At 40.3% G+C, this 25323-nt stretch overlaps 1 protein-coding gene and 1 non-coding gene across 2 annotated transcripts in view; both read right to left on the bottom strand.

The window, feature by feature from the left end:
* Nucleotides 1-25323, bottom strand: part of SORCS3 (sortilin related VPS10 domain containing receptor 3) — a 564865-nt gene that overhangs the window by 123455 nt on the left and 416087 nt on the right. Inside the window, exon 9 of the mRNA XM_077748455.1 lies at nt 19137-19255. Coding sequence (XP_077604581.1) covers nt 19137-19255 — 119 coding nt within the window. The remainder of the gene's footprint in view (nt 1-19136; nt 19256-25323) is intronic.
* On the bottom strand, nt 11647-11731 carry TRNAE-UUC (transfer RNA glutamic acid (anticodon UUC)). The gene has a single exon. It is a non-coding gene; the product is annotated as a tRNA-Glu (tRNA).

The following is a 25323-nucleotide window of genomic DNA, read 5'->3' as shown; positions in this document are numbered from 1 at the left end:
TAGAAGATGTACCAATGACAATATAATACCAGTGATAATGTTATGGTACCCTGAGCATGGTAAAGGCTAGATGCCACAGAGGAGAGAAATACCAGCTCAGAACCACAGTAGTTTACTTTACTTATATTTCTGTACTTTCTAGAATTACTGTAAAATCAGTGCACACACAACATACACACAATGTAATATAGAGTATATACATATATATGCATATTTGTGTAGTGAATACAAATGTAATATAAATATTATATATGTTTGTTATATATATACTATGCAGTCTCACTTTACTGGTAAGTTAACTGACATGCACAGGAACATGCAGCTCCAAAATGGTAGAGACTGAATTTGAACTTGGCATATATATATATATGTATATGTATATATATATGTATATGTATATATATGTATATGTATATATACATACACATACACACACATGCATACATGTATACGCACATATATACATATACATACATACATACATACATATATGAAGGACTTGAAGTTGGCTTATATATATATGTATACAAGTATATATATATCAGTATATATATATGTGTGTATATATATATACTTATATGTGTATATGTATACTTTCTGTTTGCTGAATGGGATGATAGATTTAAGGATGGAACACTAGAGAAATCAGGATATAGGTGAAGTGTTCCACAGAATCAAAGGAGGGATGGAAAGAAAAGGTGGGGATAAGGTGGGGATGGATCCTGAAAAAAGAAAAAGATCATAGCAAATTTGAAGGGTTTGCAGGATGTGAAATCCAAGGAGGTGGGTCACTGGTTGTTGGTTCCAAAGAGGTGCCTTGGAGGAATGCCAAGAAACAGTGGGTGTGTGTAGGTTTTATTAAGTGTTTTTGCTGTGCAGTATCTGACACAAACACTCTGCTTCATTTTTGCTTGACATTTCCAATAAAAAGTCTACACCACATTGCTCAATAATCTTATTAAGATTTTATTTATTTATTTGTTTCTCTTTGCAGAGGTGGTTCATATCAAGGATGTAGATCTGCTTCAAGAAAATGCCCAAGACTTATAGCTGGGTTACCAGAAATTTATCTTTCTGAACCTTTTTGGTCCCTTGTTTAGTTCTTTGTTGAGAAAATTAACACAGGGCCTTGCGTCAGGAGCATAGACCTGGATTCCAAACCTCCCTCATCCCTACTGGCTATTATGGATCTTGGGGGAAAATGGTTAGCTGCTTCCAGACCCCAGTTTCTGGTTTTCCAGAACCTCTTATCTGTTCATCCTCAAACAGGTAAGGCACACTCACAACATATGGGCCCAACACATGCCAGACACAAAGTGGGGACTCAACACTGTCACACCTCTGTGTTCCTCATTCCTTCACATCCTAGGTCCTGGTGTCCTCAGCATAAGGATCTTCTTCAACTCTTATATCCAAAGATTCTATACTGCCAGTTTTGGGATCATTCAATGATCCCACAAACATGTTGTAGGATGCTACTTTGTGTTAAAGGTTTCTGCTTACTTACTACCTCTTACCTTACACTGTTCTTGACCCCACTGCCTCAAAATATAAGAACATTTAGGTTGTGACTCTCATTTAAAAAGCAGAACAAGTGTACTGGTATCACACGATCTAGGCCAAAATCTCCGCTCCACTCCTTACTAGCTGTGTGGTCTTAGGAAGACGATTTCACCTCTCTCTGCCCCCTCAGGGAAACAGCGGCAAGAGTGGGACTTAGCTCATAGAATATCATAATGCCAAAATGCATTAATACTATGCCTAGCTCACACTAGCCACTCAATAAGTATTAGCTCTTACTATTATATGTAATTGAACTACAGACTATTCGGTAAGAAAATTAGCCAGGAGGTAAAAATCACAGAAAGAATGTAAAGGACAAATCTTAAATAAGAAAATGCTGAGAATCACAGTACTTCTTATACAGAAGGGTTCTGCATAAGGTTCAATCAACTTTACAAGGGCTCCTATCAGACATTTCAGAGGAAGTAAGGAAGCCACTACTTCCATGCCTTCCCTCCCACACACACAGAGAATACCTAAGAAGCAATTACATAGCAGAACGAAATAATAAACACAATCATATTAAGAGCACTTTGATTATTTCTTCATCCTGCAATCTGGAAGCAATCGCCACCTGGGGCAGGCAGTAAAACTGCAGGCGTTTATTCCAGAGAATCGGACAGAAGGCCTTGGGTACAGCAGACTCTCCATTCTAATTGTGTTTGGTAGGATGTGGACTCACCACTGTGCATTATAACAAGGTGTGCCTCCCTTCAGCAAACATTTTCTAGAGAAGGAGGTGGAAGCGATCTTGCCTAGCCTCTAGAGTTGGCAAGGCTTGAGGGAAGGGGAAGTGGCTCAGTTCATGGTCCCATCACATACACACTGGATTAAAGAAAAACAAGGAAGGAGGGAATGAAGATTAAAGAATCAGACCATTTTAAAGCCCAAGGAGGGAAAAGCCAATCAATTTATTTTTTTTCTTTTTTTCTATTTCACAACAGATGTTTCACTTGCAGTTCCAAATCTAATAGCAGTTGGAGTAGTAAAGATGAAATAGTTGGAGGAAGAAAAAGAGAGGAAAAAAGGAAAGGAGGGAGGGAGTCAGCCTGGCAGAGGAGAAGTGAATCTCTAGCGTCTCTCTATCCGGGCAGGCTTCCTCTCACTGGCTTCTGCCCACTGGGGACAGGCAGTACATCTTCCCATCTCACCTGCCCTGCGGTTCTGGGCTCCTGCAAACACAGCCCCCTGCTTGCAGGCATCCCTCACCAGGAAGGCAGGGGTAATCAGGCCCATCCTTCAAACATCTTCATTCTATTACTTTCATAATCGGCTTCTAATGTTCTATTCGATAGATGTGGGGCCGACCAGACCAAGTGCTTGAACAGCTGCTCGAGCCATAGAGCTATTCTCTGTGCCATTGATCACAAAGACAAAAATCAATCCTGGCTAAGGAGAAAGAAGTTAAAAATAAATTGCTGGGATTGATTTCTGTTCAGACCTTCTGACTCCCAGTTTAGAAAGGGGGAGGGAAGAGTGCATGCGGATCATCCACCTCTCATGAAATCACTTCATATGTCCCAATCTCAAAAGCAAACTCTGGAGATATTTTACACACACACACACACACACACACACACACACACACACGCACGCACGCATAGTTTTCTCTTAATTTATGCTCTTATTTTATTGTTGCCTCCTAATAACTATCAGAGATGAGAATCCACGTAAATCATCAACTCCCAGAAGAGGGCTGGGGTTTTCTCATTCACTACAAAATCTCCAAAGTGGGGTCCCTTGGTTTGTGGACTATAGTAATTCCAGAAATATTTATTGAGGGACTGACAGAATAAATGAATTAATGAAGTGTCTTCTTTTCTATGATTGGCTCTTGCAATTATGTTTATTTCATCAATTTATCACAGCATGTAATTATTTTTCTTCTTCACATTGCATAGGTATTATCTCTCTCACTAGACTACAAACCCTTCTATGGCAAGAACTTTTACTTTTTTGCTTTTTAAGTTTTGATCTATTGCATTGTCTCCACCTTATGCCCTCAATAGATGTATGTGAAAAGAAAGAATGGTTCAGCAACTCTCTTAAGGGATGGGCTGCAACCTAAATATTTTTTGTTTTGATTCTAACATTGAAGAAAGAATTTGGGAAATAGTCCTGAGTAACAGTCCTCTGCCCATGTTTAACTAAATGGAGCATCCTGTAGAGTGGGCAGACTTTTTGGAATTGCAGCATTAGAAGGGAACTTGGAGTCATATACCCCATTGTCTTCCCAACTGGATTCCATGTGATGACTTGGGGGTGCCCAAAATAGGTGATGGAGAGTGGGTAGGAGAGCTCCTATAGCCCCCTGACCCTCTTTAAACTAGATCATTCCACTTGTATCTGTTTTGCATCTTGGAATTCCTTGAACAAGGTTGTATGAGAAGCAGTTCTCACTGTTAAGAACCACAACAACAAAAGGTTAAAAGCTCTTTTTGGATGCAATTCTTTCATGTTCTGACAAGGAAACTGAGCTCCGGGGAGGAAAGGTGATGGCCCAAGGTCAGTGAGACCAGATTTACACCTAGGAATGCTGTATTGCCCACCCCCACTTCCCCTACCAACCTGCACCCCCTTCTGGTGGCACACTGTCTCCTGTCATGGAAAGGTCTCTTCCTTAGAGCACTGGCTGCTCTGAAATTTGGACTCCTCAAGTCAATTTTCTGCTTGGAGACCTGGCTTGAGCCTTGCCTTCTCTAGGAAAGTATCTGTGATCATATCATGCCTCAAGGATCTCCCTCACTCTGAGAAATTGCCTAGCCATTTTCTCAAGAGCTTTTTAACACTGCTCAGAGAGAGTGTCAGGCCATATGGTCCTACCTCCTCACCTAGTCTGAAACAGAATCAGGACAAAAACATTGTCAGGCTTGTTTCCCATTATATTCCCTTCGTTGAGAATAACAGGAACATACTAAGTGCTTAACAAATGGCTGTTGAATGAATGAATGAATGAATGAATGATCAATACTTCTGTCTCAGAAAAAAAAAACTATCACAGCACTGGATACATAGTAGGTGCTCAATCAAATTAAGATATAATCAGCCACTGGCTCAGCCATTATTAAACTCCAAAAAGAGTTTGTTCTGACTGACCATAATGGCTTTCAGAATCAGATCCTTAAAAATTGCTTGCAGAAATCCAAAGTATTTGTTTACCCCATTAGCTAGCTATGGAGTTAAAGGAAGAGCTATTAAAAATTGTAAAAGCCGAAACTCTGAAATAAATAGATATGTATCCTCGTTAGAATGGTAATGGGGAGAGGACTGAGTTTAATAGTCTGTTTCTCAGTCCACAGCCCAACTGTCTTCATTATCAGCACTGTTGTTTTTACAATACAATTATCTTTAATAGGAGAAAGCCCCAGAAAAGAGATCCTCCTGGGAGCTGTGCTTTAGAAGAGGGGGTACTGGGAATCTGCTGGGACTTAGAAAGGGAAGGACAATGGGGAGAACCCACTGGGTCACAACTCAGTAGCTCCTCTGTACCCCAGAATGGAACTCAAGAGAAGCTGTGCCCAGAAACACACAATGGAAACTGGATAATTCATGGCAAGAGGTACATGGTAAGTGGGGAAGGCTGGAGAAAGTGGAGGTGGGGATGGTAACGATGATTAACCATGCTGCCAGTCCCCCAGCCCCTGCACCCTAGTGATGAGTGTTTGAATAATCCTCTAGGCACATGTGAGGGATGACTCTCAGAGGCGCGGGCATGATTACATTGTACTGAATCCCATTAAGCCCTTCTTTGGTTAATGGTGCAGAAAGTTTCTGATCTGAAACAAAATTGAAACAGATTCTGACAAACAGTCCACTGAGCAAGGAGGGAGTTAGGCTCTCCTGCCCCTAGTGTCCACCAAGAATGGGACAACAGCTGCCTCTTTTTCACCTTTAACGTCATCCGTCATCCAGGAAAGTTCCTGGGAACACTAGCTCTTTGGTGCTAATGTGAAGATCTTCCGACCAGGAAAATGAAATGAGAAATAGATCACTGTCCTCTTTGGTTATCCCTTGTGAAGCCAAGCAGCTCTGATGTCATGTCCTGACCCTGCCATCTATGGAGCTATAAACCCCTCTGAACTTCAGTTTTCTCCCTTAAAAACTAAAGAGAATAATATTCATCACACCAACATCCTGTGAAGATTAAAATGGATTTAAAGGAAAGAAAATGCATGCATAGCACACATACATTTGGCATGAAATAAACATGAGACACACAAATGAACTATGACAACAATTTCAGTTTGCTGACTGGTGGGTAATAACTGGTTGAGTGGCTAGATGGAAATAGGATTCTAAAGCATCGCTGCTTTGGAAACAGGAAATTACAGAATCTCCAATAGTGGAAGAGACTGAGAGATGTGTGGCTGATCTCATTCTTTTGGGCTGAATTACAGAAACACTTGTGGACAACATATCCACTTTCTAGACCAGAATTCACAGGCTGCACCTACTTATATAAGGCTATTCTTTCTCATGCCCATGGAGACACTACTAATTAACAGCAATAGTCTTTCCTACTTTTCAGACAACACAGCCATCTATGCAGCTACTAGTAATTACTCAAAGGTGATACACAAAATGAAAACAACTCGACACCCTGGGGCCAGACATATCCCATCCATGTACTACTAGAAAAGCAAATACCTGTGTTATGATATGGGGTAAATTATAGAACAATTTTCTGAGATTAAGGGAAAACCTTCCTTGCTATGCTGGCCTAGGAAATAACAAATATTGTAAGTTTCATGGAGCCTCAGCAGATCTCTTGGGAAATAAACAAGTCTTCACCATTTATTAGGGACATGCACAGCAAAGTGCTGAATGGAGCAAAGAGACACCAAGCCTAAAGGATTGATGGGCATTCTGTAAGTAAAGAGCCCCTCCTGGAGCCTCTTTGTCTCAGCAGGAAACACTGGGGAATCATCAGCATCTGGATGGTAATTGATGCTATGCTGCAAGAATCAATGAGACAGGATTGCTCAGAGTGTAGGAAGTGAACAGAGAAGAGGAGCCTACGAAAAGCTCTAAGAACAACCCGTATTTAAAGGGTGGGCAGAGGAAGTGGCACCTGTGTAGGAGAGGAAGAAGAAGATGATCGATGCTGGAGAAGGAGGAGGAGTAGCTGAACCACACATTATGAAAGAGGCAAGGGTGAATGTGCTTCAAGAAAGAAGCAGCAGCCAGGAGATCCCAGGCTGCAGACAGGTCAACTAAGTTAATTATTGAGAGGTGCTGTCTAGATATAATTCAGAGACATCTTTGATGAACTCGGCAAAAGTAATTTCAATGGAGTGGACAAGGAGCAAGGCCGTATCAAGTGGGTTAAGGAGAAGGAAATGAGAAAACGCGATAATGAATATAGACAGCTCTTAAGAAATCTGCTTGCAAATGATAGATGGGACATATATAGACAGGAACACAATATTCAAAGAAAGCTTTCTTGTTTTCTTTTTTAATTTAAGGGTAGTAGATATTTTAAAATATTTAAATACTGATGGGAAGTCTGAAATAGGAAGGAATATTGAAGAGACAGGGGAAGAAGGATAATGGGTAAAGCTAGGTCTCTGAGAAGTCAGAAGGAATGGGATTGGGTGTTTGGACTGAGAAATTTTGTGTGGACATGAATATGATTCTTTTAAATTTCTTGGATAGTTCAATCTATCCAATACTGGATACATCATAGGGATTCCATAAATTTGAGAGTTTTTTAGTATCCTTCCATCTGCCTTGAAATGTAGAGCCTGAAACAAAGGACTTTTATGTAGGTAGTTGTTGTTTTCTGTGGGGGGCTCTTTTGTTCATTGGTTTGCTTGTGTTTGAGAAATGATCCTAGAGAGCAGAAGTGGCAGACCTAGAAAGTAGGAAACAAGGAGGGAGGAAAAGCCATCCCAGGGGGTGTCACTGAACTGGTTATTACTATGAGCAACTGGGGCCCAACCACACTGGGGACCCTCTAAAGACCCACAGGGAACAAGGTTCAGTATTGCCCCCCTGACACAGGAGGAAAGGAGTACCACCCACTGGCTCTAACTCCTATCAGTCTAATTGTCGCAGAGGGTCTTGACACCTTTGCACCTCAAGGTTTGTATCTGCACCAGAATGGCTAAGGGGTCTCTAGTACGTATCCCATTTGGAGAGAAATCAGCCCAGAACATAAAGCAAGAGGTTCACGGTACAACTGAGGCCAGGTGACATGAAGACACCTGTGTGCACAGCTAGCTGCCAAGCAAACAGGAGCCGGAAGGATGTGAGATAGGACCTATGAGATGCTCAGCGGAAAGATCAACTAAACATCATGACCTTCACAATCAGGTTGCTCATTTGTGTTTATACATGGAAGTATTTCAAATACTAACAGCAACTTTTACATCAAGTCACTAAAATCACTGCCTGTACAGGAGACACATTCCAGCAACATGCTATTTAAGGATCTTCCATTAGCTCTGGCTGTTGAAAACAACTCACTTAAGATTCTGAAAGTGCTTCAAGAATATTCACCTGAAGATGTCTTTATTGAATTTCTTTTGAAGACTGTGTCTGCAACTCTTTCATTTTCTTTTAAACTCCTGTGTTGTAAATGTGTCCCTAATGATGAGATTGCTATTTATTTAACATTCAAATCTCTCCCATTAAGACCAAATTAACATCATTTAAAATATTGCCAAATAGTTTTTCTTTGAATAATTACACTCTATTAATTTCTGCCTCAGGGCTTTTTTTTTTCTTTCAGAAAGATAACTCTAGAGTGGCCATACCAGAGAGGCTTTTCTACCTCCCACAGTGGTGCCTGCACCAGGTTATTACACAAAATATCAAAATCCAGGGGAGCTGGGGACCAAGAAGCTACAATAAGGTACTCAAGAGTCTGGCCAGATAATTAAACCCCAGAATATCTATAGTTACATCGCTGTCATTAGAAGTTGGTTTCTCTGATAACCAGCACTATGGAACGTATGTGGGAAGATTTGATCATGCAAGTATGTTGATCCGTGAGTTGAATCCATGAATAATTACAAAACAAATTTGGGGAAAAGATTTAGAAATCTTTTATGTGACAGGCTCATAAAAACTCCTAAATGAGAATGTGCATGCACAAACGTAGTGAGTCCGATTTTTGCATGGGGATTAATCTCTTGATCCTTGCCTTTTATAGGGCTCTGTAGTTTTCAAAGCATTTCAAAGCCATTCTTATCCCCCTTGATCCTTACAAAAACCTTCCAATTCAGGCAGGGGAAGCGATATCATTCCATTCTCAGAGATGAGGAGATGTGTGTTCTAAAAGTCCCAGTGAGTTGCCCAGTGTTCCCTGGCTGATACGGTGGTGGAGCCCTGACTACAACCCAGGTGTTCAAGTTCAGGGTCCTCCACCCCACATCAGACCACTAGCTGCTTGAATCATAAACTGTCTGAGAGCAGGGACAATGCCTTCTTCCTTTGCCACACTCCAATGCACCTGGCATACTTCAAGGACCTCAAGTATCTGTTACCTAGCTACTAGTAGTTGTTAATTGCTAATACTTCTAGAACATCTTTTCAACTCTTCACAACAGCAACCTGGGTCCAAACTACTGACTGGCTTCTCTGTAGCACTGGAGTTATCCTAGCACTTCTCTTCTGCATGCCATTGGTCTGCACACAGAATTCCTTGCTACAGAGGGGTCTTCTCTCCTGATGACACCTACACATTACCAGGAGTTCAAAGTGTGCATCTCCACACTGATACTGGTCTAGTTGTGGACATTGAGAAGGATTTGGCAGAGTTAGGATGGCCTTCCCTTCTTTGAAATTTCTGTTATCCACACCTCTAGAGTACTGTATGTGTATCTTAATTATGGATCAGTGTTTTCTCTTGTGTTTTAGATATCTGTATTAGAACTGTTTTCTCCCCCTCCCACAATTGTACTCACCATGAAACTTTATTCAGTGAGTGAATGAATCCTTATTACACTGAAGGAAGAGAGGATGAGGCAAGGCTTTGCATAGTTCAGTAGACACACAAATCTCTTCTGATGGCTTATTAGGGCTCTGTTCCTGTTTCTTCATCACACTTCCTGATAGCCAGGGTATGAATCCTATCGCTGAAAGGATTTTACTGCTACCACTACTGAACTACCTATTTTCCAGGATAATCATTAGAAAAGCTACTCCATAAGGAGAAAAGACAGGATTTCCAACCTTCTTGGCTCAGAACACAGAAACCAACTTATCTCTCTCCCCCTGCCCCTATGGAGGAAAGCCGATTTCTCTTTTATCCATGTGGAACGGAGGCATTTCAGGCAGACACTTTCCCATTAAAACAAGGGCTCTTCTGGGAAGGATTAGCTCCTTTTGATTTCACTATGAAACCCCAGGCCCCCAGGCCCCCTGCACAGAAAAGGCATTGACAGATTAACAAATTTCACAGTGTTCTGTACATCTTCAGCTCGGCTGAGAGCTGGAGATCAAACACTAGGTCCCCTTAAGCAAAACCATCAAGATGACTATCTTTACCTCTTTGTCAATAGAAAAATAAAAGGTGAGGCAGAACCTTCGGGGTCTCTTCTGAACTGTAGGAGCCACATGAGTGGTATATGGACCCTTCAACAACACACAAGATACAGATCAAAAATAATCATGTCGAGAAAAAAGAAATGTCTGGGCATGAGGAGCTTTCCTTTAGAAGGGCAAAGTTTTTTAAGGGTGAATTTTTTAATACAAAATTAATGTCACGGGAACTTAATTATAAAGTAGTTACCTAGGTATTTGGTTATTAACGATACTCTCAAATGCACGCATATACATTTGTACACAACTCAGTAACAGGTAAACAATTATGCCTCAAACATACACATAACAGTTATTAATATGCAGAGAAAGGAAATGGGACCCCATGTCACATGAATCCCTAAAGGTTCAGTTGTCCACACACAAAAAGCCTGACCTTTGACCCATGGGACCAACAGTGCTACAAAAAGTCAGTTTTCAAACATTTCTTAGCAGCAGATTGCTTTCATCAGATGAAAAACACATTAGGAACCTTGACATACAGAACAAACAAAAGCCAAGGTGTGCTATTTAAGGAGAGGTTAAAAGGGCCAAATACCCTCTTCTGTTTTTCAGTAGCTCCTAAGACAAGTTCCCTAAGACTCCCTGTAAAAACTGCCAAGAATCATATTTGCGGTGGGTGGGGGAGAGCCAGAAAGAGTGAAGGGATAGACTGGTCTCCTTTTCTGCAAGATTTTTCCTCAGGTGTATGTCTCTGGCGGCACTAAAACAAACTAAAAGATACCAATATTCTACAAAACTAGAAAATTCAAGTGGCTAAATCCCCCAAATTATGAAAAACTAAACCCACTAAAGCCTTTTATGCTCATCCTGTTGTTATTTAGCTGTTCCCATCGGAAGCAAAGAAGAAAATAATGTGGCTTTAAGGCTCCCCTTTAAGACCCAAACTATGGAGCGACAGCAAGCATCTTTCAGAAAATAGAGAGTTCTCAGTGTCCAGCTCCACCTTAATGGTACTCCCCAGAGAACCACTTAATGGTGTCGCCCACAAGGAGATGGTGCTGGACCCAAGCCTCCCTGCACTACAGCTTCTTCTTTTAAGATCGTTCTTTAGCAGCTTGGCGGCAGGGTCAGCAGATGCCCTGATACATGGATGCCCTGATACCTTGCTCAGATATAAATCTGGGGATTTCAACCCTGGAGTGAGAAGCTCCTGCTGGTCTGAGGAGTTTCCGCCCTCACAAAAGGCTTCTGAGGCAGCTTTACTTCCAGGGACAGAAGGCGGACTCCTTGCCTTTTCCTCGCTTCTGTGATAGACATTAATCACTGCAGTGCGAATCTTACCTTCCTCATAAAGTCTTTCCTGATCCCCATTTCAATTTTCAAAGCTCATCCCCTCGAAGGAAGATTCAAAACTCACACTGATTTCAGAGATTTCTTTGAGATGGCCTCCAATAATTAATAAATATTTTTTTAAATATTTTTTATTTATTTCAGGGAGAGAGAGAGAGACAGCATGAGCAGGGGAGGGTCAGAGAGAGAGGGAGACACAGACTCTGAAATGGGCTCCAGGCTCTGAGCTGGCAGTCAGCACAGAGCCTGACGCGGGGCTCGAACCCACGAACCGCGAGATCACGACCCAAGTGAAAGTCGGACGCTTAACCGACTAAGCCACCCAGGCGCCCCATGGCCTCCAATAATTAAAACAAAAGCAATAAGCAACAGCAACAAATAAATAGATAAAAGAAAGCAACCACATAATCACCAATGGCTGGCAGTAGAGGAGAAAAGGGAGAATAATAACACATAGCTTGACGCAGGCAAGCTGCTACAATTGACACAAAAATGAGTTCTGAGCTTTTTAGCGCTGTAAAGAGGGAAACATGAAATTACCTTGATTTAATGAAAGGAAATAGAAAAGGTTCACCTCCTCAGGACAATTTCCTACCTAACTGTCCTGCCACTTTACTCCCTCCCACAACTACACCTGTCCTTGGACAAAGAGATCCCTGGGGAATTATTTTCTCTCACTTTCTTAACTTTGTCCCTGCCTCCCTTCTGCCTGGAATGCTCTTTGGCCTTTACTCACCCAACTGGTATTCCTAGTCAGCTTTGCTGTAAAGCTTGTACAGACCCTCTTCCTGAAGCTCTCCCTGCTTGCTTTAAGAGCAACACGTGCTTTGCACTAACACAGCTCTCATCATGCTACATAATAATTGTTTAGCCGTCTGTGTTCCCCACTGGGCTGATTGTATTTTAATATATTTAAATGAATAAATATAAAAAGGGTACTGAATAATGCAATGGAAAATTGTTGGACAGCAGTTTTATAAAAATGCAGAGACATCCTACATATGGTCATTTCTTGTGTGGTGAACAATTGGTAATTACCCGAAGTTGTCTCATGTCGTTAGTTGGGGAAACAAGATTCCCTTGCTTTAAAGATAACTAACTGCATTCCTGAGAATAAGGATGGTGTCTTATCTTCTCAGTTCAGTTCAGTTCAATAAACATTTATTGAGTACCAGTCATTATGCTAAGTGCAGGAGAAACAATGATGAATAAGACATAGTCTTGTTCCTCTTAAAGTTTACAGACCGGGCTGGGGAGACAAAATACACGCGGATAAGTAGTCAGCAAAGGAGCTTGGTCCAATCCTGATTAAGGATATCAGGGAAGACTTTCTACAGACAGCAATGTTTAAGATGAATCTAAGGATAAGTTTGTCTAGTAAAGGGACATTCCAAGCAGGTAGACAAATGCAAGAAGGCATGTTAGGCAAAAAATGACATGATGTGTATATGGAGAACAAACAGGTTTATTGCTTATGGAAGGGTAAAATATAACCAGGAAGATATATGGGGATTCCCATGAAGCTAATGGAGTATGCAAGATCCGGATTGTAGAGGACATTTTAGATGATGTTAAGGGAATTGGATTTTAACCTATAGGTGATGAGCAGCCACTGAAGGCAAGAACATTGATTTTTGTTGTAAATAAATTACTTTGAAAGTAGTGTTGTGAATAGATTGGAAGTGAGGATTGCTGGTCTCCGAATAAGAAAATCAGTTTGTAAGCTTTTGCGACATTTCAGAAAATACATGATTAAGGTTTATAAATGGTTTTAAATAGCCAAGTAATAATGGTGCTTCCTTTTTACTCTCATAAATCACCCTGGAGCAACAAGGAAAACAAGAAATAAAAAAAAAACAAAACCTCAATAGTCAATGAAAATATAACCCTGAAACACAATATATGTGGAAGCCAAATTCAGTGAAAAACAAACAGAGTACCAACAGGCACCAGGGCAAAAATGCCTATGGCTACAAATCTTAGATCAAGCTAGAGAAATAGCATTTTCCAAAGATGACATTTCCCAAGGAGCAAAACTAGCAATCAATTATTTGGAACCTAGGGACTGTGGCCCAGGAATTGACAGTTTATTTATTCTTAGAACTGACTAATGACAAGTAGCTAGAGAGGTGTGGCTGGATAAAGAAGCAGCCAGGCAGTTTTACCTTATGTGAAGAATTCACTCATAGACAAACAATCTTTAGTTATATGAAACCTCACTGAGAAACAAGGAAGATTCTTGTTAATATGAAACAGAGTTCTGGTCTGTCACCAAGAGGAATCTCCTCAAATAGTCCAGTAGAGCTCAGGTCATGAAAAGATAAGTAATGGTTAAAAACATAAAGAGAAAAGAAAATCACGTAGGAATTGTAAAATACTACAGCAAAATGAGAGAGAAAGGGATAGAAAAAACAAATAGCAGATTCAGAAAAAAATCTGCTTCCATGAAGCAAATGAAAATTGTGCCCATACTGCTATGATAAAAAATAGCCTGTATGATGATGAGTTCACCTCTGTAAGAGAAGAATTCAAAGTAAAAATACAAGAGCTAAGAATAGATATGTTGGGACAACTAAAGTGATAAATGATAAGCTGGGAAAATTCAGGAAAGAAGTTTAATAATAGCAGTAAAAAAATATATAAAAAAGAGCCTGGACACTGCCAAATACTTGTTCAAGGATAATGTGGGTAAGAATTTTCAGTTTTTTTGTTTGTGTTTTTAATATCACTTTGCTCAGTGAATTAAAACTGATTAGAAGGGAAAAAAATAATAACTTTCCTTTGATTTTCCTGTCTTCTGGACACATCCTAAATGTCCTGGTGAAACAGAGCCAAAATAATGAAACTGAAATAAAATATATATTTCAAAATATAAACAGAAACTTCTGAACAATTAAAAAGGAAGGAGAAATTGAATCAATTGAATGAGACTTACATTTCAGGAAAAGGAACTCACACCGTATGATCAACCACAAAACATACAATAACAAAGCAAATAATATTCAAATAAATATTTTTAAAAAGGACTTTTAGATATCAATGGGGAAACAGTTAAGACACCTAACGGGGAAAATATCAGACTGGCCTGACACAATAACATTCAGTAACTTAATGGAGCAAAGTTTTTATGGAAAGCAAATGACAAATGCATTTTATAGTGTGAAAAAAAAAATTAAACCTAAAGAGGGAAGCTTTTTTCAACATTCAAGAATTCACCTTTCTTGCAGGATGCCTGAGTGGCTGTCATTTAAGCACCTGACTCTTGATTTTGGCTCAGGTCATGACCTCACTGTTCAGGAGATGGAGCCCCACACTGGGCTCTGTGCTGTCAGCAGCTTGTAATTCTCTCTTTCATTCTCTCTCTCTCTCTGCCCTGCTCCTGCTCACACTTTCTCTCTCTCTCTCTCTCTCTCTCTCTCTCTCTCTCTCTCTCTTTCTCTCTGTGTCTGTCTCTCAAAATAAATGAACATTTTTTTTCAAGAATTCAACTTTCTTGAAAACATTACTAAAGGGCAAACTTTAGGGACACTTAGGTGGCTCAGTCGGTTAAGAGTCCAACTTCAGCTCAGGTCATGATCTCAGGGTTTATGAGTTTGAGCCCCACATTGAGCTCTGTGCTGACAGCTCAGAGCCTGGAGCCTGCTTCGAATTCTGTGTCTATCTCTGTCTGCAACTCCATTGCTCATGCTCCCTCTCTCTCAAAAATAAAAAATAAACAAAAAATAAAGGACAAACTTCAAACAAGCAGTAAACAAATGGCAACACTACAGAAAGGAACTAGATTTACCCATATCACTAAAATCAAAATAAAAGCATGGCTCACAGCAGAATGTAAATGCTCGGAATGATTTAACTAACAAAACTAGAATTGGATACAGGTCATAAATACAGGCTATTTTTTTCTACCTTTGTTCAGCAGCGCTTCATAAAATATTTAAGTCTAAGAGAATTGTATTTTAAGATAGAAAAGCAAACAAAGAGATAATATGACCAACCAAAAACAGGTGGTGAAGGAATCTAAGAGAGAGGGAGGAAGGAGAAATGTATGGAAATTGTATCACAGCTCACAAAAGGAAATCAATAGATATTATCCAGAAATAGAAGATCTGCTGTTATATTCATAAAGCTAAGTAGCTAGAACAAATATTCAAAATTATCAAAGAAACCCAGAGGCAGGAAAGCAGGAAAACAGATCATATAGTGAGTTTTTTTTAAAAAGAAGCAATTTTAACTAAAAACTAAGCATACACTGTCAGAAGTAAGACACGTCTATCACACTGATCAATGTGTAACGCTAAACTCACCTATGAGAAGGAAAGGACTCATTAAATACTGATGGCCAAACAATACACATCTGTACTTGCAGTATGAGTAGTGGTTCATATGTAACCCACTCACATTCTTTTACCTTATTTTAAACGTAGCCAATTGATAGTTGCAAATAATAGCATTTAATCTATGTTTGGTGGTTGATGAAATTCCATGCTTTTCTCAAGAGTATTGGCCTTTTGCATTATTTGGGATATTGTTATTCCATTGCTTCCCAACTCTCTCATTTTTTTTATTTTGTTTTGCTTTGTTTTCCTTTAATCTTAAACAGCCTTCAAGTTCCTGGAATCTAATACCTTGGATCTTTCTGCAGTTATCTCTAAACTTTGTTTCTAGGTCTCATTTACTCTCTTCTTTTCATCTCCCTAATATTAGAGTGCCCTCTGTCCTAGTCTTTGAATTGTTTCTATTTTCTGTCTATATTTATTCCCTTGATGACTTCAATTTTGCAATTCAAAAATAATATCAATATGCCGACACCCTTTCAACTTATATCCTCAGGCCTGGCCTCTACCTCTACTCTAAAGCCAGCCACAAATCTCTATATGTTCCCGACACATCTCCATGTGGGGCTCAAGAAAGTATAGGGCCTAACATGGGGCCAGCCTCACGTCCCCATCTGACTGCTGACTTCTGCCACCCTCTTCTGCTTCACCACTCACCGAATGAGACCTTTTCAGGTCATCTTAAAAAAAAAAAAAAAGTAATATCTACAGACACCTAACATTCACATTCCTCATTTATTTTCATCTAGAATGTTATCATCATCTAATATATCTGTAGATAGATGGATAGATGTTAGCACAAGATAGAAAGATAAGAGAACAACATTTATATAGCATTGTTTTGGTGCTTTACAGATCTAATTAACAAAAAGAATCTGCCCAGCAACCAATAAACTGAGTACTCACTTACACTCTTTTTATACATAAGCTCAAGTTCACCCAGCTGAAGTGTGGCCTGCCACGGTTGGGATAAATATCGGCCATTGGATTCCAAATTACAGCATCTCAACCACTGTGTTTCACAGGTCTTTCATATCTATATGTGTATATATATATGTATATATATATTTTTTCCCTGTCTTCCACTGGAATGTAAGTACCACAGAGGCAGGAACTTTATTATGTTCACGATCTTAACCCCAGCTCCTAGAACAGGGTCCTGAAACATAGTAGGCTATCAATAAAACTTTATTGACTAACGGGAACTCATATCTCTTTCAAACAAAATAAAAATTGATGATTATTAAAGAAAAAACTTTTGCTGGATTGCAGTATAATAATAATAAAAGATACTTTGGAATAGTTAGGGAAAAAATCTGGATGCCTGCTGGCAGAGTTACAGAAAACTTTATACAATAAAAGGAAGAATGAATTTCAAAAAAATATGAACATTTAAAATTCTAAGTCATGTTTCCCAGAAACGATCCTGTCGTGTTCATCATTATATGCAGTATTAGCAGCGTGCTCGCTTCGGCAGCACATATACTATATGCAGTATTAGCATTAAGGAAAGGGCAATAAGATTGGTAAATTCATAAATCATCTCTGTGTTTCTACTTGAAAAAATTAAACAGAGATAAAGAAATAATAAAGCCTTAAACTGGAACCATGGGAATGGAATGAAAGAAAACATTTGAGACTGAAGGTAATATTAGCAGGGACCTGGATTCACTGCATTTGATGTCATAGACAGATTTCCAGTTTTCTACTGTGAGTGCCCAGGTAGAGGGTAATGCCACCAATGTGTCAGGGTCAATGGGGGAACATGCTGATTTTATTTTAGCTGTGGAACATCCATGCTGAGATATCCAGATGATGACTAGGCGAGAAGGTCTGCTTTACAGAGCAGAGGTTACAGCTCCCTGACGTGAGAGTCATCAGAGCATGGAGATGGTACTTAAGACCCAAGACAGCGCACATTGGGTGCAGAGAGAAGCAGGCCAAGGGCAAGAGTTAGGGAAAGCCAAGAGTCATGCCTCATACTGTTTATTTTGCATTGTATGTGTTCAATAAATACTCATGAATAAGGAAATAATAGTGCCAATGAATAGGACACAAAAATTCTGAGATGCTGGCTTTTACTCAAACTTAGTAACCAGGATTTTCTTGAACCACAAGACTTCTCTTTCCTTCCCTTTTTCAAGCTGGTTTTTGGTGGCTGGCTACGTATCATGTGTTTTAGACATCAAAAGTCTACACAGCTGATTTGTAAAAAGAAAGTGACTCCTACATCTACATCTATCAGTATGACAAATAGTCACTGAGCACCCCAGATTTGCAAAAGCTTCTTGTTAGGGCCAAGGATGAGGAGAAAAATGTGTGCATAAAATATCATCCCTATCCTCAGAGAGTATAAAATGGAATTTGGAAACATGAAGACACATCCACTAAGATTTAAGTAACAATTTTTAATAGCCCATATGCTAAAAGAATAGCAGACAGGAACAGCTGCAATGGTTCAGAGAAAGAGGCATACCCAGCTCATGGGAAATGGGGGTAATCTGGACTAAAAAACCAGGAGTGGGGCAGAGAAAAAAATCATTCAGGTGCTTAGGTCTGAGCAAACTCAGGAGAGTCTAAATATCAAGCTTCCTATAGGAAACAATCTGCAAAAGCAACTGGCAACAGCAGGGTGGGAAGGCAGAGTGGGAGAAATCAAGGCTGCTCTCAAAGGTCAAGTTCAATTATACACACATACACATACACATGTGCGCGCGCGCGCGCGCGCGCACACACACACACACACACACACTGTAAGTCACTCTGGAGCAGGAATATCACCTTTTGTTTTTCCTCATTTTTGCTCTTCCTTGTGTCTCCTTCCAGTAAAACTCAACATCTAAAACAAAGCTTCCCTTTCTTACCTAAAAAATGAGTAATATCTAGTTTTCTCTGTGAGTCAAAGTTCTTGGGAGTGAAGGATTTTTGGACTCGGGACATAACAGGGAGTGTTCAGCACTGCAAAGGGAGGGCAAGATTTAGGGATTTCTACATTTTTCTAGAAAGAAAATCCTAGAGATGCTTCATTTCTTGGGGATTCTCACTTCCAGATGAGACAAGTCACTTTGGACAGAAATGGAACATGACTTTGATCAACAACTTGAAGTCAGATGCCTTTGGAGATGTGGCTCTAAGAAACTTCCAAACCCTAGCCCAAGTCCTGGTCATTTTAAGACCCCTTTGGTATAATAAAACAGCAACCCAGCTGAGGATTCAGTGCGCCATCAAAGACCCCTATAGGGATGCTGACCCATTCACCACAAGTCCTGGATCCTTCCCAGAGTTGGGTCACCAAAGGAGAGGAGAGACTGCACCCCAGCTCCACATCTTCACAACCTCGGGAATGCTGCCTCATTTTCCATCCCCACCTCCACCACTGAATGCATTTTCTGGACTCACCTGAATGAAGATATATTCATCCTGAACAACCAGTGAACTGATGTCAATGGAGCGGACAAAAGGCCCACTGCGAGTGGTCTCAGCACATTCCTGTATCCTGCAGGTGAGGTAGTGAGCATCTGAAATGGGAGAGCGACACTTAGACACAAAGGGAAATGGTGGCAAAGCTCTCATCAGTACGCAAGGCTCTACCTCATGGGAAATCAATGATGCAGTTCAAAACAACGAGATTTCATTCTTCTTCCCAAAATTTATAAGAATTTTTTTTAAATGTTTTATTTATTTCTAGGAGAGAGAGAGAGACAGCATGAGCAGGGGAGGGTCAGAGAGAGAGGGAGTCAGAGACTGAAACAGGCTCCAGGCTCGGAGCTGGCAGTCAGCACAGAGCCCGACGCGGGGCTCGAACCCATGAACCTCGAGATCATGACCCAAGCGAAAGTCGGACGCTTAACCGACTAAGCCACCCAGGCGCCCCAATATAAGAATTTTTTTAAATGGCAATATCTAGATGATATATATACATATGACATAGGCAAAGGAGTGCGAGAAAGAGTCAATTTTACATCCAAATGGCCAAAGGGTAAACTGGGATAGCTTTTTGGAAGAACAAATTTGAAATGTCTATCAGAATTTTAAATGCGCATATATTATACCAGCAATTCTAATGCAAGGGATGTCTTCTGGAGAAATACTCCTATATTTTCCCAAAGAGTCAGGAACAAAGATGCTCACTGGGGCATTGTTCATAGTGGCAAAAAATCAGAAACAGGCTAAATGTCCCTGAACATGTCAATAAACTAAGGTACACATATATATTACAGAATGCTACGGTATAATTAAAAGAATTAAGTAGAGGGGCACCTGGATGGCTCAGTCACTTAAGCAGCCAATTCTTGATTTCAGCGCAGGTCATGATCTTGTAGTTCATGAGTTCAAGCCCTGCATGGGGCTCTGTGCTGGCAGTGCAGAGCCTGCTTTGGATCCGGTCCCCTTCTCTTTGTAACCCTCCCCCAATCAGGTGCACACACACACTTTCTCACTCTCCCTCTCTCAAAAATAAATAAACATTAAAAAATTATTAAGTAGATATGGACATATCCACATGCTGATTTCTCTAGAATCTCTGTTTCTTTTCAAATGACCTTTGAAAAAATCTTTGGCAATATGGTAGCATGATACAATTTACGTCCCAGAAAATTTTGCCTTTATAAATGTGTAGGTTTGTGCCACAGTGCATAGAAAAAGTTTGAAAGGAACCCATAAAAATTAGCGATGATTACTTTTGAGGGGAAAGAATGGACAGAAATAGTGTTGAAGTGAGACCTTTCCTTTCCATATTATATACATTTTTGTTATTTTTACAATAAGAATGCATTCACCTATTGTTTACATAAAATCTATAAATCTTGTATAATTACTTGTAAAATCTTTGAAGGATCTCAGCAGGTCAAGATCCCCTCAAGCAAACCAGGAACATGATAGCAGGAGCTGTTGCTGAATGGGAAAATCTTTGACTCTAAAATGCATCCCAATTATGACCACAAGGTCATCCAAGAAAGATAATCCAATCAGTTATTTGTTCCTAAGGAAAAACTACAGGTACGTCTCTGTAAATAAACCTGTGCATACATTTGCTTTCATTTTTTTAATGTTTATTTATTTATTCTTGGGGGGGAGGGAGTGGGGGAGGGGCAGAGAGAGAGGCAAAGAGAGAGAATCCCCAGTAGGTTCTGTGCTGACAGCACAGCAGGGCCCAAACCCACAAATCATGAGATCATGACCTGAGCTGAAACCAAGAGTTAGACACATACCTGATTGAGCCACCCAAGCACCCTTGTACATTTGCTTTCAAAATGGTTATAATTGGGGCACCTGGGTGGCTCAGTTGGTTAAGCGTCCAACTTCACTTCAGGTCATGATCTTGTGATTTGGAGTTTGAACCCTGCGTTGGGCTCTATGCTGACAGCTCAGAGCCTGGAGCCTGCTTTGGATTCTGTGTCTCCCTCTGTCTCTGCTCCTCCTCTGCTCTCTCTCTGTCTCTCTGTCTCTTTCAAAAAGAAATAAACATTAAAAAAAAAACTAAATAAATAATAAATAAAATGGTTATAACTGAATAGTACTTAAAAATAATAAGTAGCCTAAATGAAAAGTAGGAATCATTTTAGTATTAAAAGTAGAGAAACCTTTGTTATCACCTAAAACCATGTCCATTACTACATGGATCTAATGCAATTGCTCCCTTGAATGTATGCACAGGTATCACACCTGTATGCACACATTTATTTATAAACATGATGCTAATTTAACAAAGCAACACGTTTAGGTAAAAATGAATTCATTATGTGCTACATTCCTGCTTCCTGAACATCCATAACCTAAAAAGCCTATTTGTGCTGGTATTTGTAATCCAAACATGTCAAACATTGATTTCATTCTTTCCATCAGCAGTCTTATCATCTGCCCAGGAGCACAAGCCTCTTAACTTTTCTTTCCTCCAAATACCACATAATCCAGTTGGTTCCCAGCCCCAACAATCTGCCTCTGATGTGCTTCCAGAGTCTCTCCTCTTCTTTCCACAAGCCCTGCCACTTGCCTGGGACAAGCCCTTCTCCTCCATGTGACCTGTTGTGTCCATTTCACGACTAGTCTGCATGTACATGATGGACTGGGAACTGGACGGACTGAGGCACGGAGCCAGAGTCATCTCCAATACCTAAACCTGAGCCAATATCCCCCTCACCCCCACCCCCGGCTTCAAAACAGTTCTGAGTGCCCTGGGACAAAGCCCAAACGTGGTTCTATAGAATAGAAGGCTTTTTATAAGAAGCCTAATAAAATCAAATGCCTAAGGAGTCAGACAAGTAATGTGTAAGAATAAAATGAGCTGGGGGAAGATGACAAATGGCAGTTGGCACATGGCCTCGGCGACTGGGAACACTCAGGAGTGGTGGGAACTGCAGTAAAATGGCCAACACTTGACTCTACATGAAGGAGCAGCTCCTCAGTGTCTGTTCATCATTGACTCACAGGAATAAGACGTTCTGTGTCTTTTAATAAGTCTAACTGCCTCTATTTTTTAAATGTGATATTGCCTGATTAAAAAAAAAATGGACAGCTACTTTAAATTTGAAACAGGGTGAAGGCCAAATACTGTAAAGCCAAATGAAACAAGCCTACATCCAAATATTGCACCTCTTCTGTAATTTGGTCCCTACCTTCTTGCCCAGAGAAAAGAGAGACCTTCTCCGCCCTCTTCCCTGCCCTGTTAGCAAACCCAGCTTGTTCACCATTCTGTATGTATGGCCTGCCTGTGCCTTTCTCTTTGTCTGTGTGCACAGAGAAAGCCAAGAATGGCCTGGCTTTCCATTTCTGGGTGTGAGGGCGAGGGAAGGCTGGGAGCCCAGGCTGTGCTGAGCAGTGCATGGCCTGTCCACCAGGAATACTCTTGGATCCACAAAGCCTTAGCAATTTTCTCCTGGAATAAGGCACTAAAACCCAGTGAAAAGCTGCAGTAAATACACATAAAGAAACCACAAGTGTTGACATGACAACCTGCTTCCTTCTTGCCAGCCGGTGTCTCAGAAAGCTCCTTACACTGCTAATCAAAGGTACACACAGGAGGACATGTGCTTATCCCCCACTCCCCCACAGGCTCATTTTCCCCTGTCTATTTACTATTCACTTTCCCATTTGGACATTTCGGGGGAAAAAAAAGAATTAAGTGTATTCAAGGCCGCCCCAAACAAAATCAAAACCTACCTAAACCTTGGCCCACAGCAGGGAGCTCTTGTGCCAAACTCATCCTACTTCTTGGCTCTCCCCCTGCTTGCTCCTGCCCAGCATGGAACGAAAGGTCCAATTTAACAGGAAAGCAGCACTAAAATGAGTTTTTCAAATCCACTTAAAATTCTGGGGCCTTGCAGTCTTTAGCTGGAGTCATATATTGGAAGTCTCAATGCTCTTATTTTTCAAAAATACAGAGACATGATAGTAAGGGCTATAGTACCTATCTGCCTGCTAAAAACCCAGAATGGGGAGAATGGGGAGAGCTAATTATCAGGCAGGTCTAGCTACCAGATGGAAGTGACTGAGGGTGATGAGGGACTCAAGTGTCAAAAGTGAGCAGGGGACACCAAGAGCCTCACATTTGCAAAAGTTCTCAAATTCAGGCTCTGGACGTTATCCTGAAATGAGGATATAGTCAGGGAGATTTAAAGATGAAACTGAAAGACATTCATCATATAACTTGAATCCCAAGCTAGGCTTCCAATACCTGCAGCCTTTTTATTTGCTGTCAATAACACCAAACGCCTGATAAAATGGCAGATCTCTTGAGCATAGTGTGGTATTGAAGAGCAAGGCCTCTGAAACTAGAATGGGCTGAGTTCAAGTCCTGGACCTGCTACTTGCGGATCACCCTTGACTAAGTAGCATAGTCCTCCATCTGTGAGACACCTGTAAGTTAGTATCTGCCTCCAGCGACTGTCCTCAGGATTAAATAAGATTGTGTATGAAAAATGGTTAGCACATTATTGGATACATTTAAAAAGATTAATAAATGGTGCTTCTTTCTTATTTTGAAAAGAGAAAGAAGGGAATTTAACACTCAGCATCTCTCATACTTTCAATTAATAACAAGTAATATTGTTTGTCTGCAGAGAATCAAAAGACCATATCACAGGTAGTAAAGTCATATTCCAAATTTATATCTCTGTTTAACTTCTTGAAGTGCTTTGGGTGTGCAGGTAAGAAAAAAAAAATGTCTGAGCTGGAATAACCAAGGAGGACTTGAAGGAGGAGTCAGCCTTTGTGTTGAGACAACACGGAGAAGTATATTATGTGAGCAGGGAATTCCTAAAAAGGGAGAGAAAACTGAACATGGCCTTTTAGGTAGGCAAAGCTCATGGAAGGCACTATATAATCACATGTTAATGGATTAACTTGGATTAATTCATATTCTTAATCTTTTATTTACTATCCTTTCCTTTGAAATGTTCTCAAATGAAGAATTAGAAAGACCAGATTGAATGAAGAACTCATTTGGATATCCCTGTAAGAAAATTAGAGAGTGATTTCCCTAGGGGTTGAGAGTCAATCATTACCTTGATGATTAACGTATTTCTAAATGTCAAATGTCTTCCTAATGTATTTTCAAGGGCTGGTGTAGTCACTGTTCCACTTACAAAAGCTAAAAGTCAAAGGCTTTGTTCCCTGCACTGTCAATAGAGGGATCTACTCTGTAACTTTAGATATATCTGGCTCAATTTAACTAGTTATACTGCTGGGACGCCCTTAAGGAACGATAAGAACATCTCCCTAGTGAGTCCAGCCTTCACGCCTTCTCACTTAGCAGATGTTGGGCTAAAGGTCTCATATAGCAAGAAGGGGTGGTCTCAGACTGACTGATTCATTCCTCTTTGTATTGGGTCAAGGAGTATAGTGAAGCTTCAGGTGTCAGGCACTCTGTGAACTTTCCAGTGAGGAAAGTGGGATATTCACAAGTGAACATGCTTTAAGGTCTGTGTTGGAGAGAAGATCTGAGAACTGGAGAATATGGACAGAGGGATTGAAGATTATCTGACATTCTTAGCATTCTTTTCTTCCTAAGGAGCTATATTTTTGCCAGGTGTTCTGTAGGGCTTAAGGAGGCAGTCTCTAACTTCCCATCCAGCAAGGCAAGTTTCTCATGCATCTACATCCAGCATTTCTCTCTCTGTCAAACCATTCCAAAAGGGTCACTTTCTCAGAAGTAGGAATGAAGTCTTAGTTATCTTTGTTTGTCTCCTAAGCTAACTTTATAAAGCCTCAGTAAATGCCAGTTAAAGTGAATTGAATGACATTAAAAACCTAAAAATTTTTGTTGTGTTGAGTGATATTGTGACTTGTGGCAATGGTTTGCCTCTAAGATTATTAAATATTCAAACTATCCTAGCCATCATGCCTCTTGCCACCTCAGAAAAAGAAACTTTCCTTGATTCACTCAACTTCCATCCCTTTGGGTAATATACATGTTGTCAAAACTTGAAAAAGTGAATTAAATTCTGAACAAGAAGCAAATCAGTTCCTCAGTTCCTCTCTTAGAGAAATACCCAGGAGCTATTTATTTTGAATAATAGCATTAACTCTCAGATGCAAATAAGTAAAAACCAGCAGATCCAGGAAACTTGGAGAACTTATTTAGTTTCCA

This window comes from Crocuta crocuta, unplaced genomic scaffold (genome assembly GCF_008692635.1).
Source record: "Crocuta crocuta isolate KB4526 unplaced genomic scaffold, BGI_CrCroc_1.0 scaffold619, whole genome shotgun sequence".
NCBI classification, from domain to species: domain Eukaryota; kingdom Metazoa; phylum Chordata; class Mammalia; order Carnivora; family Hyaenidae; genus Crocuta; species Crocuta crocuta.
This window is presented reverse-complemented; position numbering and strand designations above follow the sequence as displayed.